The sequence below is a fragment of the Astyanax mexicanus genome, chromosome 15, assembly GCF_023375975.1.
Source record: "Astyanax mexicanus isolate ESR-SI-001 chromosome 15, AstMex3_surface, whole genome shotgun sequence".
NCBI lineage: Eukaryota > Metazoa > Chordata > Actinopteri > Characiformes > Acestrorhamphidae > Astyanax > Astyanax mexicanus.
Window position 1 is genome coordinate 18,873,831 of NC_064422.1, and position 18,824 is coordinate 18,892,654.

General features: G+C 38.6%; 2 protein-coding genes across 4 annotated transcripts in view; one reads left to right on the forward strand and one right to left on the reverse strand.

Annotated features, from left to right (window-relative positions):
* The window catches only part of drosha (drosha ribonuclease III), a 220,371-nt gene extending 215,337 nt beyond the window's left edge, over positions 1–5,034 (forward strand). For both annotated transcript variants that reach the window (XM_022666045.2, XM_022666046.2), the window contains exon 31: positions 2,726–5,034. In XM_022666045.2, the coding sequence (XP_022521766.2) occupies positions 2,726–2,856 (131 nt within the window). In that variant the 3' untranslated portion in view covers positions 2,857–5,034. The remainder of the gene's footprint in view (positions 1–2,725) is intronic.
* Positions 5,035–15,273: 10,239 nt separating this feature from the next.
* Positions 15,274–18,824, reverse strand: part of LOC103041335 (cadherin-10) — a 170,585-nt gene continuing 167,034 nt past the window's right edge. For both annotated transcript variants that reach the window (XM_049464732.1, XM_049464733.1), the window contains one exon: positions 15,274–18,199. In XM_049464732.1, coding sequence (XP_049320689.1) covers positions 17,700–18,199 — 500 coding nt within the window. In that variant the 3' untranslated portion in view covers positions 15,274–17,699. The remainder of the gene's footprint in view (positions 18,200–18,824) is intronic.

Here is an 18,824-nt window from a genome sequence, read left to right on the forward strand (position 1 = left end):
TACACCCAGCACTTGTTTGACTTTAAAAGAAAGTCTTTTTTTTTATTATAGTTTTGTTTACTTAGCTTAGCTTTGCTGAATTAGTTAGCTACGAACATGCCACAAAAAAAATCATGTGTGTGATACATGTGTTCCTGTGAAATGGCCTTGCAGGTGCTACTTAGTAGTTTTAGTTTGGTCATTGGTGGTACAAGGGCTAAAAAGTTTGAGAACCACTGGCATAGAAGATCTGTTTTTTTTTTTTTATTGAACATTATATTAGTATCATATGACATTTTCCCTGTCCCATTTCTTGTCCTATAAAAGCTAATCTGTGATCAGTTTTTACATACTGCTACCACATGACATTTTGTGAAGGATTTCGTGAAGTCTTTTATATTATGGATGTTTCATAAACCCATCCCAGCTGGTTTATTGGGGACGAATTGGAAAAGCAGTGAACAAAAGCTCAGCACCTCTAGAACTCCTTTAAGACAGTTAGAGAACCATCCTAGGTTCTAGTTCATGAATCCAACTGATAGAATGATGCCAAGAGTGAGCGAAAGATATTACTTTAAAGAATTTAATGTATTAAACATATTTTGGTTTGTTTAACACTTTTTTGGTACTGTATAAAAAAAGTTATGATTATAATAAAATGTATGACATGCTGCCCATCATAATTAGAACCTGAAATATGATCCTTATACTGCGTATCAGATTGGATCATATCTGTTATCCAGTAGCCAAAGAAAGCTTTTCCAGTTTTAGTAAAATTAGACCTTTCTGGAGAGAGATGTAAGCTAATGTAAGCAAGACTGATGTTCTGTGATAACACCAAATAAACCAAATAGTGTTCTGGTTTCTGTGTACTCAGCTTGTTTTTGTTGTGTCTCTGTTCTGAACGTTGTTTTTTTATTTATATTGCTGAGTAGAGTTTCTTTGTTGAGTGAGTGGTGACTGGTTCTCATCATCTGAGGGTTTTTTTAACCACCAGAATCTAATTTTTTTTCTGATCTAAAATCAGTTAACATGTGGGATTACTAATAGAGTGTTGTGAAAATTTTCTCTCCGCTTATTGGTCAGAGCTGGTGGGCACAAGAAAGTAAATACAGGAAGAAGGTTCTGAGTTTGAGACCAGCACATATAGTGATTTTCACAATAAATAGGGAAAATTTGCTCCTATGCTTTTAAACACGTTTTCACATCTGTGTTTTTGAAGGCACATTTTTCTCAGTGATTGAACTCCTGCTTCCGGACTGCAATTGAAAAAAAACAGTGATTTTTCTTTTCTTTTCTTTTTTTGGCTTTCTCTGTCACGTCATGAAGCGTTCAGTAGCTCCTCCATTTCCACTCGCTGTTGTGTTTTTTCCCGTGGATCTCCGTGGAAACAAGCGCCCAAAGTGTAATTACGGTGCGTAGCAGTGGAAAAATAGCTATTTTATTAAACTCGAGGTAATGAAACTTAATTAAATTACCAGATGACTGCAGAGTTCAGCGAAAAACAGTAGGCAGTTTAGCCTGTATGTAATTTTCTCAGAGAACGCCTGAGAAAAATACATACATGGTAAATCCGGATAGGAATAAAATCCCAGAGGAACCCCCATAAATGAAAAAAAATTACCCAGAAGCCACTGAGAAACAGATTCTCTCCGAATAGGGTTTTAGGCAGCAAATTTTCTGCATTATTTGTAAAAGCCATTATATGGTCTTGGTATTTTTAATATATTTGTTGTGCCCACCCAAAACAGGTCTGACCAATAAGCAGTGTGGAAACAGCTGTAAAAACAGTTTAGAGCAGCAGCAGCAGAGACAGCATTTTATATTATTTATTTATTTATTTTTGTTTATAGTTGCAGCAATTACCCGAGTCATACATCAGGTTAAACTGTACCTGAACAGCTGTTTAGCTGCAGCATGAGCAGTATCTTTGATAATCAGATAAATTTGAGGCCTGATCTTTTTTTTTTTTTTCTTACCACAAACAAAAGTGCTCTGGAGTTCGTTTTGATCTGCATTTGAGTCCAAATACTGTTTTCACACCTGTGCAAACAAACCAAATCAAATAGCGCTGGTGAAAAACATGCGTGTTCGTATGTTTCCAAATAAGGTGCTTTGAGTTAGTCATTGGCTGCAGAAATAAGTGTACACATAAAACATGAGCTGAAACATCCAGAGTGTCCAGAGTGAAAGCTGAAAGTGGATGTATTAGGTGATGAACTCTGATCAGTGGGCTAAACGGTAGTTAAATGGCGGTTGAGTCTTTGACACAAGCAGCTATCTCCTGGTTCCTCCCCTCCTTCCACGTTTTACAGCTTAAATTGAGACATATGCCTGAGCACTTATCTGATTTCACGTTTAGCCTTGTTACTGATCGTATTAAGATACGCACGGTTTTAATTAGTTGATCAGATCTGATTGCTGCGGAGGCAGATGAAGCCTGTCTAATTCCGCTCCTTGTTTTCCTGTGATAGGTGAAATTATGGAGAAATGTGAATACAGCAATTAATCCTCGGGTACGAGCTCGTATCAGTCAGAATAATTGCGGGGTTGTGAGTGGTTTGCTCCACAATTTGTCAAAGCAGAAGACACGTTGATTCCTCGTTTCCTCGTAATGTTAATGGAAAAAGTTCGGGTTTTATGTTCCGCATCTGAAATATCTCTCTTTCTCTCTCTCCTCTCTCTCTCGCTCTCTCTCTCTCTCTCTCTCCTTCCTTGTGTCTATCTCCACCTCCTCCTCCCGCAGATAACTTCCCTCAGATGGCTCATCAGAAACGCTTCATTGAGCGGAAGTACAGGCAGGAGCTGAAGGAGATGAGGAGGGAGCGAGAGCGGCAGGAGCGAGAGAGCGACGAAGGGGAAGACGGGCGGAAGTGAACGAGGGGAGGGAAGAAAAAAAACTGAAAAAACATCACGTGAGGAAATGAGTCTGGCCACTCCAAGTACAGTCAGAGAGACGTGGTGAATTTGAGGACCAGTGGTGTTTCCAACATGAACATAGCTAAATTCTTATTCACTCTTATTCGCTTATTTCTGAGAGCTTTTAATAAACACAGCCTGACTGAAGTGATGGTTCATCTGAAAAACACAATCTACACTATTTTCCTCACATTCAAATCTGCACAACAGGTTTGAGAATTGATTGTCTTTAGCTTTACACACCACCAGTCTCATAGCTCCAGTGTGGAACAACTTAATAAGCTGAGTGAAGCAAACCAAAAACATTTCCTGGCCTCTCAACAACAGTTTGAATATTTGAATATATTAAAAATTTGCCGCAGAATTGCTGCTTAAAAGGAGAAATCCAGTGTGAAATGGACTTGGGGTGTAGTGAAACATGAAACTTTTGTAGAATTTAGCTTTCTAAAAAAATACAACGCATTTAGCCGATTGCTCCCAACGGCTTACAATGCTAGCGATAGGGGCATTTGGTTGCTTATGAGAAAAAAGAAAAATAAACTCTATTTTTACACCATTAATATGCTCAAAGTATCTCCACACGTCATTGGTGAAATTGATCTTTTTTAATTAAGTCACGATAAGTTGACTGACGAGCACGAACCAGACTACAGCTGATAAATCACATAAATATCTGCAGTAGTTTTGTACTGGAGTCGGTGTAACAGGAGTTGGCAAATATCCAAGAACTATTTTTGCAGTAAATAAGCGTTATTAAGTTTGCGATCGGTTTTCCTATCATACCTTTGTGTTCGTGCTCATGAGTCAAACTTATCATGACTTTATTCAAGATGGCGGCACTCACTCGTACAACTATCTTAAGGCACTAAGTGTATAAACACAGTGTTTAATGAACTATTTGAGCACTTTTTAAAGTTCTCAGTGCCTCGTTTTAAACGTCAGGGCCCTCAGAATTCTACCAATGAAAGTCTAAAGTTGGTGTAAAAATAGAGATTTATTTGCGTGAGCAACACTATGCCCCTATCACTAGCATTGTAAGCATGATTGGAGTGAACATAGGTGGGCTATTCGACAAAAAATAGTACTGGTTATCATGTTTCACTAAACCCCAAGCCTATTTCACACCGGATTTCTCCTTTAATATAGCATTTACCTGTTCATTTACTTTTCTTTTTTTTTGTTGTTGTTTTTTTTATCAGTAATGTTCTGTTATGAAATGTAATAGAATGTGATTTATATGAAACCGTTAGGACTCTTTCCAGCGTTTTGCAGCCATTTTCTAAAATGCAAAATGGGAGAAACTAAGAGAAAATGAACAGAGCATGAGCAGGCTTTCCATAATTGGCTCTGGCAAAGCAGAAGATCCCATTGACACCCATTGGCCGACTGGTCTAGATATTAAACACGCTAGATATTCGCCAGGCATCTGTGACTTTATTGGTGACCGCTCTTAAGCAGTTCACACTATGTGACTGAGCAGCGACGTGCGAACACTGACGAACTGCCTGATTTCGCCTTTTCAATTTTTTTCTTTCTTTTTTTTCTCGGCTATCTGCAAAAAAAAAACAAAAAACTTTTGCGTAAACCAAACATGCTGTGGCTGGTCAACAGCAGTCGAGAGAAAGGGATAAATGGGTATGTTAAAAATATTTTCAGAACTGCTACTTTAACATAGCATTTACCTCTTCATTTACTTTTCTTGTTTTTTTTCTTTTTTATCAGTGTGTTCAGTTAGGGAATGTAGAAAAATGTGATTTATATGAAACTGTTTTGATTACTTCCAGTGTTTTGCAGCCATTTTCAGATAGACCTAACGGGGGAAAGGGAAAATGGGCAGGCTTTCCACGCTACTCTTGACTCCCAGTCGCCGACTGGTCTAGATATCAAACCTGCTAGATACTGTCCATGCATTTGTGACTCGTCGCCGACCCCTTTGCAAAGGCTCAGCGATGAAGGAGTAACTGGTTATATTAAAAATGTGCTGACATTTCCCTGTTAGGTTACTTTTCTTGTTTGTTTGCTTTTATCAGTGTGTGATCTACTTGTGAATGTAATAAAATGCGTGTGATTTATATGAAACGTAAAAGTTAAAATTGTAGACCAGACTAATACTAATAAATAAACAAATGCAACTCACTTTTAAGTCTTTACTGTCTTTTCTGGTGAATTTGCCATTACTATTGATTTGTAAAGTGTTAAATTCTGATGCTTCTGTACTGAATAATTAATATATATATTTTTTGCAGGTATTCGTGTGTAACTGATGGGTGCCAGGACCCTTTTTCTATCATTTCCCGCAGTATTCACTTATTCTATCCAATTTAGCTGTTTCCCCTGCGCGCGTCACATGGTGTAACACAAGCCACAGACCAACCTGAGAGCAACACAGGCTTTTCACACGCTTCCTGCAAGGTGCCTCAGCCTGCCACTGCTGCTTTTGAACTGCCGGCAGGGTTGCCAGTCCCTAGACATTTCAGGAGGTAATCTATGGTCCCTTGTGTGTGCGAAGCAGACAGCTAGACGGCCATCTAGACTGAAGCCAGTTGCAGCTTTGGAAATTAATAAAGCTACTGTTAGCATAGCATGATTTAGTGCGGATAACAAATATACGGTCTGCTCCGAAAGTATTGGAACAGTGAGACCGATTCATTTATTTCTGCTGTAGACTGAAAACATTTGGGATTGTTCTCTTATAAGAATAAAAGAAACGAAAGAAAATGGTAGTCAATTTGCATGAAATGTTTCTTTTTTTCATCTTTATAATGGTTTTATATAGTTTTTAAAGTGAAGTTCTTACTAATTCACTATCCAAAAATATTGTTTAATGTTTAAGCTATCAGGCTATTTATCATAGTAGTAATAGTAGTAGAAGTAGAAGCTAATGGCCCCCAACTGTGCTAACTGTACATAATTTCTTAGTTATGATATTGTTACGATATTAGAAAAGCAGCTAATGCATTCTTATATTCATTTTTTCTCCTCAATTTCCACAGCCAATTACCCAACCCACTCATTAGGACTCCCCCTATTACAACTAGTGATGCCCCAACACCAGGATGGGTGAAGACTAGCACGTGCTTCCTCCGATACATGTGAAGTCAGACGACTCCGCCTCTTTTGGAACATTGCTGAGTAGCATAACATTCAGCAGCGCTGCATTCAGAGGAATGCGCAACGACTCGGTTCTGATACAACAGCTCACAGACGCCTCGTGCTGATCGACATCACCCTTTAGAGTGATCTGGGAATAAGAGTGCCATCTACCCACGCAAAGAAAGAGAGCAAATTCTCGAATTTCCCCTCGGGGAATCAATAAAGTATCTATCTATCTATCTATCTATCTAAAGCCAGTTGTGCTCTTTCAGGGCTTCTGCAGCTGATGGCAAGCCGCATGAACTGGATTCAAATCAAACGGCAAACTCCCCCTGTTACAACTAATGATGCCCCAACACCAGGATGGGTGAAGACTAGCACGTGCTTCCTCCGATGCATGTGAAGTCAGACGACTCCGCCTCTTTTGGAACATAGCATCACATTCAGCAGCGCTGCATTCAGAGGAATGCGCAACGACTCGGTTCTGATACAACAGCTCACAGACGCTGATCGACATCACCCTTTGGAGTGATCTGGGAATAAGAGTGCCATCAACCCACCCAGAGAGAGAGAGAGCAAAGCCAGTTGTGCTCTTTCAGGGCTTCTGCAGCTGATGGCAAGCTGCATGAACGGGATTCAAATCAAACAGCAAACTCCCGAACATAGTGGCAGTGCTTAGCCAGCTGGATCACTCAGGCTATAATGCGTTCTTACCTGTAATGTCTGTTTCTTAACTGCACAAAGAACCTGCTTCAGTGATTTACTCAAAAGCCTTTTTCTTTCTTACTTATTACTTTTTGTATTCTTCATTTCACATCCAAAACCAAGCTAGAGCAGAACGAGCTCTCGTGATTTCTTCACAAGTTTTTCTCTAAAAGCTGGATTTTAACATTAGCGCGGTTTGGCCAGGGTCGAGGTCGGCCTCGGCTGCTCTGAGTGCGTGTGATAGTCACGCATTACATATTCAGAGCCAGCTTGTAGCTCGGGTCACCACTGAACTCCTACATGGAGTCGAGGATTTTTTTGATAAAGTACCGAGAGAAAGTCCGTCTCTGAGAAGAACTGGAATAACTTCACAGTATTTAGTCGTGGGGAAAATGTAGAAGAGCGCCGAGTGGATTTATAGATTAATCGATAAAGACGAGCATGGGTTTTTATTCCATGTTCAAACGCCAGCAAAGCAAAGGCCAGCGCTAATGTAGCAGTGGAAGCTTTTTAGCCCTGTTTTTTAGATAAGCCAGCTGTTAAAACGCTGATATCTGATGTAAATTCTGTTTTTACGTGCATTTATTTCTGCTGCATGTTTGATGGATTCCGTCTCCAGCGAGTGCGGCGATTATGAGCATCTAGAGTAGCTGTTTACAGCGCGATCTGATTCAGACAGTCCAGATATTATTACAGTAGGCAATCGCGCAGACACAATCATTATGCAAATTCAATTAGGACCAGTCGCCAGTGTGATTAAGTGCTTTATGTCGGCACAGTTTCTTCAGTGTGTGTGTGTATATATACAGTACCAGTAAAAAGAAAAGTTCAGACACACCAGGGATTAGTTTCTCAGGGGGCCGTCTGTGAAAAATAATTTTCACCTGTCTACTCAGTGCTAAAACCTTTGCTTCCGGACTGCAATTGAAATTTTTGCAATTTCTTTTTGGCTTTCTCGGTCACATGACATGAAGCGTTCAGTAGCTCCTCCATTTCCACTTGCTGTTGTGTTTTTTTCATGTGGATCTCCTTGGAAGTGCTTACTCAAAGTGCGTGGCAGTGGACGAATAGCTATTTTATTGAACGCAAGGTGATGAAACTCAGAGATGTGCGTCGGGACGGGACTAAAATTACCGGACGACCTCAGCGGAAAAAAACAGAAGGTAATTCAGCCTGTAACACAGAAGAAATCATGTAGTAACTTAAAACTTGTTAAACAAGCCAAAATACTCTGCGAAGCATTAAGTGCTGCTGTTAACTTGCAGGTTCTAAGGCTGGTAACTCCGATGAACTTATCCTGTGCAACAGAGGAAACGCTTGCTCTTCCTTTCCTGGGGTGGTCCTGATAAGTGCCAGTGTTTTTGAAGATCTTTGCAACTGCACCAGAGGATACTTTTAAAGTTTGTAAATTTTCTTTACTTAGTTGAGTAGTTCTTGTCCTCTCTGTTTTAACTGAATACTTTTACTTATTCTATGCCTTGTTTTGTTTTCTCTGAAGGTTTTCATCTGTTTCATCAACCATTTCTAAAAATCAGGAAAAACTGTAGTGAGAATGGCACTGACAGTAAATCAAAAGGCAGCCTAGTGCATTCCAAATGTATTGATATTAACAGTTTAATATAACATAGTCATCATGGCTTTTAGTGTGTGTTTTATGTGTTTTAGAGACGAAGGGTAGCACATTATAGGCTTTTGTGACATAGTCCAAGCTTTTGTCCTTAATGGCATTTTTTTTACCCTTATATTACTTTTACTTTTAGACCAGTAATTTTAGTTGAGTAAAAAGCTTGAGTTGATTTATGATTGAATTTAACTTCTACAGAAGTACAGCTCTAGCAATAAGAGACCACTTAAAATGAATGAGTTTCTTTGATTTTACCTACGTAGTTGAAAACCTCTGGTATATAAACCAGATGAAAATTGGATTATTACAAGCCATCAAACAAAGCTAAACTGCTTGAATTTTTGTACCAGGAGTAAAGGCTTAAAGTTATCCAAAAGCAGTGTGTAAGACTGGTGGAGGAGAACATGCCAAGATGCAAAAAAAAAAAAAACAGACGAAAAAACAGAGAATTATTTTTTTTTCAGAGCTGTATTTTAAACACTAGTATCTATACTTCTACCTGAGTAATGAATGCCTGTATTTTTCCACATCTTTGAATAACCATAACCATATTGTTTTACGTGTTGTTTTTGCTGTAAAATCACAATGGCAAGAATGACACGCTCTTGTTGATGATTTTACATGAATTTAATGTTGATTTATACAAATATTTTATACAAAATTTCACATTGTACAAAGCATAGATAGGTGACTGCTGTGCCTGGAACAGTCCCCACTCTCCAATCAGGAAACCGACAGTAAGCTAACAGAGTGTCTGCAACATCACACACAAGCGTCCAGAAGAGGCTTCTCACAGGTACATCACTCACAGTTCACTTCACTGTTCACACTTCAGTTCAGAGCTGCAGTGAACCGATTCACCCAGATCAGCATCGTCAGCTGACCAATCACAGCTCAAACTGAATCTGAAACCTCTAAACCTGGTCCAGCGTCAGTATCCGGATTCACTAACCACACAAACTAATGTCTAGCAAAAATTACAATGTCATCATTGTAGTTTTTTTGGGGACATAGGTTTTTGGAAGTGAATTAAAAAAAAACTACAGTGTAAATACCAAATCCAGATGAGCTTCAGATCAAGTGAACCAAATCAACAGAAGTACAGTACAGTAGATGTTAATAGGGCTTTATAGGTGGAGAATTCAGCAAGTTTGGTTGCCAGATTTTAATTGAACAGATTTCCGATTCGGTTTATTCTTTCTGTACAGTATGAAGTGTAGTACAGTACTGATCTAAGCATCTCAATTCAGATTGAATTACAACACCAACACACTTTTTAGTAAATGATCTATCCAGATTATATGAACACAGTCCAGCGTCAATGTCTGGAATCACTAAGTACACAAACTAATGTCTGGCAAATATGACAATAGCATCATTAATTCTGTTGGCCTTGCCTATCCTGGAAAACTGCGGGATTACCTTGGCCATTGTGCTGTATCTCAGTTTTAGAGTGTTGGGGGAAACTTGGCCATCTAGTCTAGTCATCTAGGCATCTTTTTGGAGACCAACAATTCTCTTTCTCACATCCTCTAAAAGTTCTTTGCTATGAGGTGCCATGTTAAACATCCAGTGACCAGAATGAGAGAATTGTAAAATGTATCCAATGAAAAAAAAAAATCACACATGTTTAGGGATCTGCACTGGTGAGAGTGTAATAAAAACTACTGTTTGTCAGAGATAATCATGACAATGTTGGTACTTTATTCATGAAGTCAGGATTGAGGTGGCTTTTACTACAGTTAATATACAGGCTTTCCTCTCACAGCTTTGGGTTTATAGGCAGAGCTCTGAAACAGTCTGAGGTTTGGATGCTATATCAAAAATGTGATACCAGTTCTACACCAGATCTGCCAATTTAAAACAATGCCATGGAGGTTCAGCAGAAGGTTGATTTTATTTTTTCCTGTATAGTTTTATAATCTTAAAGTTCTTTTTTTTTAAGATAGATTCAGTGGTGCTTGAAAGTTTGTGAACCTTTTAATTTTTTTATATATATTTCTGAATAAATATGACCTAAAACATCATCCGATTTTCGATTTCCCTTAAAAGTCTTAAAAGTAGATTAAGAGAACCCAGTTAAACAAATAATAGAGACATATCATACTTGATCATTTATTTACTGAGAAAAAATGATCCAATATTACATATTGTGAGTAGGAAAAGTATGTGAATCTTTGATGTTAAGATCAGGACTTTGACTTGTCTCCATTCCAAAACATTACCTCCATTCTTCTTTAACTATTATTTGGTAGAATGACTTATGTTCTTTGGGTCATTGTCCTGCTGCATGACCCACCTTCTCTTGAGGTTCAGTTTTACACAGGTGTTTTGACATTTTCCTTTAGAAATATGTGATATAATTCAGAATTCATGGTATATAAAGGAAATAAAGGAATAGCCATCCTGGCTCAGATGCAGCAAAACAGACTTAAACCATGTAACTACCACCACCATGTTTCACAGATGGTACAGATGGCCGTGTGAATTGGGGAAAAAAATGGATAAAAATTTGAAAGAAAAAAAAAAAGGTAAAGGTGATTGATTAGTCAAGTATCTCCCAATTGAGCACCTGTGGGGCATCCTCATACAGACGTTTGAGGAGTAAGGCAAGGTATCTAACATCCACCAGCTCTGTGATGCAGCGCACCTTGCAGCTTAGTCTTCATTTAAGTTTTTTCTTCATGTTTTTTGAGGGAAATCATGAAGAAAATTAGATTTGATCAGCCACACCTGACTATATAAGCTGCACTTTTAATTAAATAGGCTGTGTGCAGAAATAATGTTACATACTGTGAACAGTGCTGTGACATGGCTGGTTAAAAAAAAATACAGTAGTCTACTAATAAAGGTCACAAGAGTAAAGTCATAATATTACAAGAATAATGTCCTAATATTAAAAGGAAAAAGTAGATGAATTACTTGGGCTGCCGGTTTAAGAAGCTCGGAGGGAAGGGGGTCATTTTCCGCTCATAATCTGTATCTGTTACAGAGCTGTTGTAATTACCATCAGTTAGCTACTTTACTTTAGTTATTATGATCAAAGGAACATTAATACAAACAAGTCCAGTTAATTCATTAATATAGGAAATAAACATTTTACTGATGCTGGATGACTGTGAAAGAAATTAAAAAATATATATAAAAATGTATATAATGGAATTTGGGTTTTGAGTTCTATGGATGGTTCATATGAGACCTGTTTCAATTATGTAACACTGTCATGATCAAATAGCTGGTCTAAAATAATAATACGTTTCACTAAAACATAATTATCCTTTTAACAGAATTAATTTGTAAGCCCTGGATTAATCTACACACTTATCTCTTCTGAAAACAGTCAATTTGGGTGAGTAAAGCACTTTTGAATCTCGTTAGCCAGTATACTTAAAAACAAAATGTGTATTAACTGCATCATTATATACAGCTCTGGAAAACATATAAATTATAATCAAGAGGAAGGTGCATGATCACAAGCCGTCAAACCAAACTGAACTGCTTGAATTTTTGCACCAGGAGTAAAGGCATAAAGTTATCCAAAAGCAGTGTGTAAGACTGGTGGAGGAGAACATGCCAAGATGCATTAAAAACTGTGATTAAAAACCAGGGTTATTCCACCAAATATTGATTTCTGAACACTTAAAACTTTTCTTTGCATTATTTGAGGTCTGCATCTTTTTTGTTATTTCAGCCATTTCTCATTTTCTGCAATTCTGAATGACTATATTTGTATTTGGAAATGTTGTTTGTAGTTTAAAGAATAAAACAACAATGTTCATTTAACTCAAGCATATATATATATATATATATATATATATATATATATATATATATATATATATATATATATATATATATATATATATATATATATATATACAAACAACCCCTGGCAAAAAGTATGGAATCACCAGTCTTGGATGAGCACTCCTTCAGACATTTCATTCTGTAAAACAAACTCTGATCAAAAACATGATACAATAATAAGGTCATTCCAAAGTGCAACTTGTTGGCTTTCAGGAACACTCAAAGAAATGAAGAAAAAACATTGTGGAAGTCAGTGAATGTTACTTTTATTGACCAGCCACAGGGAAAAAAATATGGAATCACTCAATTCTGAGGAAAAAAGTATGGAATCATGAAAAACAGATAAACAAAAGATGATTCAAAATACATCACTAGTATTTAGTTGCACCACCTTTGGCTTTTATAACGGCTTTCAGTCTCTGAGGCATGGACTTGATGAGTGACAAACAGTATTCTGCATCAATTTGGTGCCAACTCTCTTTGATAGCAGTTGCCAGATCAGCTTTGCAGGTCGGAGCCTTCTTGTGGACCATTTTTTTCAATTTCCACCACAGGTTTTCAATTGGGTTGAGATCTGGACTATTTGCAGGCCATGACATCGACTGAATGTGTCTTTCTCCAAGGAATGCCCTCACTGTTTTTGCCCTATGGCACGATGCATTGTCATCTTGGAAAATTATTTCATTATCTCCAAACATCTGTTCAATTGAAGGGATGAGAAAACTGTCCAAAATGTCAATGTAAACTTGTGCATTGATAGAAGAATTAACCACAGTCATCTCCCCAGTGCCTTTGCCTGACATGCAGCCCCATATCATCAAGGACTGTGGAAATTTGGTTGTTTTCTTCAGGCAGGCCTCTTCATAAATCTCACTGGAACGGCACCAAACAAAAGTTCCAGCATCATCACCTTGTACCAATGCAGATTCTTGACTCATCACTGAAGATAACTTTCATCCAGTCATCCACAGTCCATGATTGCCTCTCCTTAGCCCACTGCAGTCTTGTTCTTTTATGTTTAGGTGTCAATGATGGTTTTCTTTTAGCTTTCCTGTATTGAAATCCCATTTCCTTTAGGCGATTTCTTACGGTTCGGTCACATACATTGGCTCCAGCTTCTTCCCATTTATGCTTCATCTGTTTAGTTGTACTTTTTCGGTTTTCAAGACAAATGGCCTTAAGTTGCTTGTCTTGACGCTTTGATGTCTTTCTCGGTCTACCAGTACGCTTGGCTTTAACAACCATTCCATGCTGTTTGTATTTGGTCCATATCTTGGATACAGCTGACTGTGAACAGCCCACATCTTTAGCAACCATGCGTGAAGAGTTACCTTCTTCAAGAAGTTTCACAATCCTCTCTTTTGTTTCAAGAGACATTTCTCTTGTTGGTTCTTGCCACTCTAATTCGTCCAGCAGCCCTCCAAGGTGTCATGACTGCAGGTGTTTTAACTGCAGACTAACGAGCAGATCTAATCTGAGGCAGGTGTCCATTTAGGGAAAGGAAATTGACTGGGTGTGTCCTTATTTTCTACCTTCAATTTTAGTGATTCCATACTTTTTTCCTCAGAATTGAGTGATTCCATATTTTTTTCCCTGTGGTTGGTCAATAAAAGTAACATTCACTGACTTCCACAATGTTTTTTCTTCATTTCTTTGAGTGTTCCTGAAAGCCAACAAGTTGCACTTTGGAATGACCTTATTATTGTATCATGTTTTTGATCAGAGTTTGTTTTACAGAATGAAATGTCTGAAGGAGTGCTCATCCAAGACTGGTGATTCCATACTTTTTGCCAGGGGTTGTATATATAAATAGCAAAATCAGAGAAACTAACTCTGAAGAAACTGAAGAAAGTGATCTTTTCATTTTTTTTCCAGAGTTGTAAGCCACAGTGTTTAATGCATGCGAAAAAAAGTAGCCCAGAAATTACAGTATTTTAGCATCACGGTCTGGGACTGCATGAGTGCTGCTGGCACGTGTATTGTGATATTTTAAAGCAGAACATGAGCCCCTACCTTCATAAATACAATTAAAACCCCAAACACACCTACAAAATTACAACTGCCTTTCCGAGAAAGCTGATGGACTGGTCAAGTTTGTCTCCCAATTGAGTACATGTGGGGCATCCTGAAGGAGTTGAAGGTGGAGGAGTTTGAGCAAGTTATCGAACATCCATCAGCTCTGTGATGTCATCTTAAAGGAGTGTAAGAGGATTCCAGTAGCAAAAGTAGGAAAATAAATTGTTCTTTTGACTTGTGCAGACAAAATGAACAGACATTATTATACAATCTCACTCACTCTGAAAGTTTTTTTTTTCTTAGGTTTGAATGGCAGATTTTTGTGGGACTCAAACTGCTGAAACTGCTACAATTATGCAAGCCTGCTAAAGATCCGCTAAATCTACTGATCTCAAGAGTCTTCACTGGGAATTCAAGAAGGTTTCTTTCGTCTTTAATCCTAAATCAGAAAGACTGGCACAGTATGAAGAATTCAGGTAAGAAAAACTTTGTTTCTTCCATTTCCTCTCACTATATTTAATTGTAGATGGTATGAACCCAAGATATCTCATGTTTTATCTGGTCAACTTCATTTCATGTACAGTTGTTTTATTCTATAAACTACCGAAAACATTTCTCCCAAATAATGCAAAGGAAACCGGTTTATATTCATAAAGTTGTAAGAGTTCTTGGTGGAATAACCCTGTTTTTTTTCATGCATCTTGGCATGTTCTCCTCCACCAGTCTTACATACTGCTTTTGGATAACTTTATGCCACTCCTGGTACAAAAAAATCAAGCAGTTCAATCAGCTTGGTTTGATGGTTTGTGATCATCCATCTTCCTCTTGATTACATTCCAGAGGTTTTCAAAGTGGACTCTTTTTCTTTTTTTTTTTTCCAGCGCTGTATTAATATGCATCCACTTTTGCATTTCTGACCTGCAACACAACAAAAACAGCTGGAGGATAACAGTAATTTAAGGCTAGTAATGAGATAATAAAGATGTGATTTTAACAGGATTTTGTTGAAAAAGGTGATCTCCAGAGGATCTCTTGTTTGTAGCAATTGTGAGAAAATTCCATTCCAAGTTTTTAGAGCTACATACTGTATGCTGCCTTTAACACCACACTTTTTTGTAAGAAGGTCTCAAAAAAACAAAAAAAAAAAAAACAGGGTGCGAGTACTGCTCTGGCCTGTGTGCAGACTTAAAAATAATGTGTGGATGTCTTTTACAGTGTTGTGAAAAGGTATGGCAAAATTACAAAATGGTAAATGCCTTACTGTCCCAATTTTATGTATTTTTGGAATGTGTTGCAGGCCTGAAACACAAAAATATATGTACAGTGCCAGTCAAAAATTTGAACACTCCTTCTCATTCAATATTTTTATGTTTTTATTGTGTTTATGATGTTTTTTTTTTCTACATTGTAAGTAAATACTGAAGTCATCCAGACTATGAAGGAACACATAAGGAATCATGTAGTAACTTAAAAGTGTAAAAAAAAAAATGCTCTTATCTGGGGTGCTAACTTGTGGTTTCTGAGGCTGTTAACTCTGATGAACCTATCCTGTGTATCAGAGGTAACTCTTGGACTTCCTTTCCTGGGACGGTATTCCTGATGAGAGCCAGTTTCATCATAATGTTTTTTGATGGTCTTTGCAAACTGCACTTGTGGATACTTTCTTGAAAGTTCTTGAATTTTTTTTTCTTTTCTTAGTTGAGTAGTTCAAGCCATATCATGGATTAGAGCATTACTCAATAGGGCTACTCACTTCCTGTCCTCTCTATTTGAGTGTAGGGAAATGTTGTACAGCTGATGATGTTCACTAATCATTAATATCAGTCACTGGCTTGTGTTTACTGTTGGTTGGACTACAGTTTGCATTATCTGCCGTGGTTTCGCTTGCCAGGAGGTCAAAGTTGAACCATGTTGAATGTTGGCTGTGTTCAGCGGTGAAGGTGTGGTTATGGGCTTGGAAACACACCGTTTTTCGCACTACTCTGCGGCAGCGGCACTACTCTCCTGTCGCTGGAGAAACAATTGAATCCAAGGGGGTCATTATACTGCAGCACACCTACAGAGTATAGTGTGCAAACACCTTAAGAGACCAAGGAATTCAAGTAATTAACTCTTGATAAGTTCAGCACAGCTTCTAACTGAAATCCAGCCAAGATACAGTGCAAAACTGTCATCTGAGCAAGAAATATAAAACATATTCTGGTTTGTATAACATTTTTTTTTGTTCATAGTTTGAATTACTTTAGTATTAATCCAATCTACAATCTTGGAATCATATTCTATGCAATGAAAGATTGTCCCAACTTTTCTGATTTGGCTTTGCACTTGAAAAGAGCAGCTCTGCTTCAGGTACAGTAATCAGTGATGGATTAAATCACACTCCAGCACCTCGGTTTGGGGTTAGCTATGAACTGCCAGAACTGTAGAACTGTTACACTACTATTAAAACCACTGCTCACACCAGTCCGCTGCACTACTGCAAATGAAACGAGGACCGACCCTCTGGCGAACACTCTCATGAAAGTTTTTTAAACACGAATCGTACTTGACTCGATCTCAATCGACGACCGTCGCGGTTTCCGCCGATAAAGTGCGTGTGTGAGACAATGTGTTTGTACAGTGGCGCTGAGGGCAGAGATACGGCTAAACGAGCTAAAAAACCCAGAAGCACAGACTTGTGTACACGGACATATTTTGTGACTATATGCATAATATGCATAATGTATGATGTTACCATACTTGTAAAGCTCACTATTATTGTTTTGTTCAGTTTTTTTTGTTAGTTTTTTTTTTTTTTTCTCCTTCTGCTTTGCAGACGGAACTAATACACAAGTATCAAGTGAGGCTTCGCAAGGACGACAGTTTAGCTTGCTTTTCTGGTCATGTCTGGGATGGAGCCGCAGAGAAACAGAGAAAGAGAGAGAGAGAGAGAGAGAGAGAGAGAGAGAGAGAGTGTGTTCTCCGAATGTTCAGAGTGGGTCAGGTTTAATAAGACATCAAAATCTCAGTCCTGTGAAAGGGCACTTTGGGAGGAAAAAAAGCAACATCGTCAACGCTCGCCTTGGTTTCCACTTTAGTTAAACACCACACGTAGGGTAGAGTTCTCTTCATCTGCTTTCCTGGTTGTGGATGTCCAGCTTTGACCAACAGCTTGAGCGAATCCGTCGAGTCTGTGTTAGAACTCTCTGTTGGTTTCCCATCTTTCCGCTGCGTGGTAGGACTGCACGATATTTATATATATATATATATATATATATACTGTTTTTTGAGTGTTATTGAGATACTGGTCCTTTTGCTTTGCCTTGAAAATCTTCTTGAAAGTCTCTAACCAATCACAATGCTTTATTTTTTTTACTGTGTGTTGTGAGAGGTGAGGATTCTGACATAACTCTCAGGAGGTGTTTTGATGAATCTAGGTAATTTGGTAGAAATGATGCAGCCGGTCTCGTATTACCGACTGCACGTTTGAAATATTGCGTATTTCAAGGCGTATCTCGTTGTGTAGCACTGAAATCTGAGCTGAACTTCTTCCATATCGTGCAGCCCTACTGCGTGGTTATGAGTTCTCCTTCTCCTCCCCTCCGTACATGTCGGCGAGCTTTTTAAACCTTGGACCCCACTCGCTGAGATAATTATAGTCCTGCAGGCCCTCGCTGCTGACCGACTCCAGCGAGCTCAGGCTCTCGGCCACCGAGCCGCTGCCCTCGTAGGCGTAAGTAGCCAGCGAGTCATAAGGGGGCGCCGTCGGGTCCGAGTCGTTGTCCTGCAGCCGCCGAGCGATGAAGTCTCGCACGTCCGTGTTGTCGCCGGTCGCCGCGGGTGCAGGCCTCCGCGCGGACGCGTACAGGCTGTCCGGGATGATGTCCCTCCTGTGCTTGGTGTCTTCGATCACTTCCGGGTTGCGCAGCGTTCCGATGTCGAAGGCCTGGGTGTCCTCCTCTCCTCCGCCTTCGTCGTTGTAGCTCACCACGTTGTCCCTCACGTCTTCTTTGGAAATGATCAGCGGCTCCATCTTCTCCCTCTGGCTGCGCAGAGCCGTGAACAGCACCACAATCACTGCAAAGAGCGACACATATCACACAACACATCGTTTAGCTTTGAATTATTACAGTTTACAACTCATTTCCATTTCCAGGCCGTATACAATAGCCTACTTTTACTTTAATTTAAGAATAAAAAATCTCTCTTCACTTAAAGTGGACATGAAACATTTCAGTTTGTACAAGTTTTCTAAGGGATTAAATATAATGGAATTTATTTTGGGGGGGGTGTTATATAAAATGTTTACACACTAAAATTGTATGTTTGTTACGTTTGCGCTACTGCGCCACCATTTTGCCCGTGCAGCACTGGTGGGTTGTTGGGGTGCCCATATGTATGCACCTGCCTAATTTAGTTTAAAGAATTATTGCATGCTTTATTAATGTATCAATATATATTTTACTGAAACTGCTGATCTGAACAACCAATGATTTATAAAGAAATGAAAAAACATGAAAATGATCAGGGGAAAATGGGACTCTTAACTAAATAAGTGACTTCTGAAATTCTCAACTGATTACACGGGATTTTATTTAGGGCTTTTAGAGTAAAGGGGGCTAAATACTTTTGTATGTCACCTTTTTTCAGATTTGTATTTGGTTAAATTAAAAAAAAAACATGTACTTTTTTTTTTTTTTTT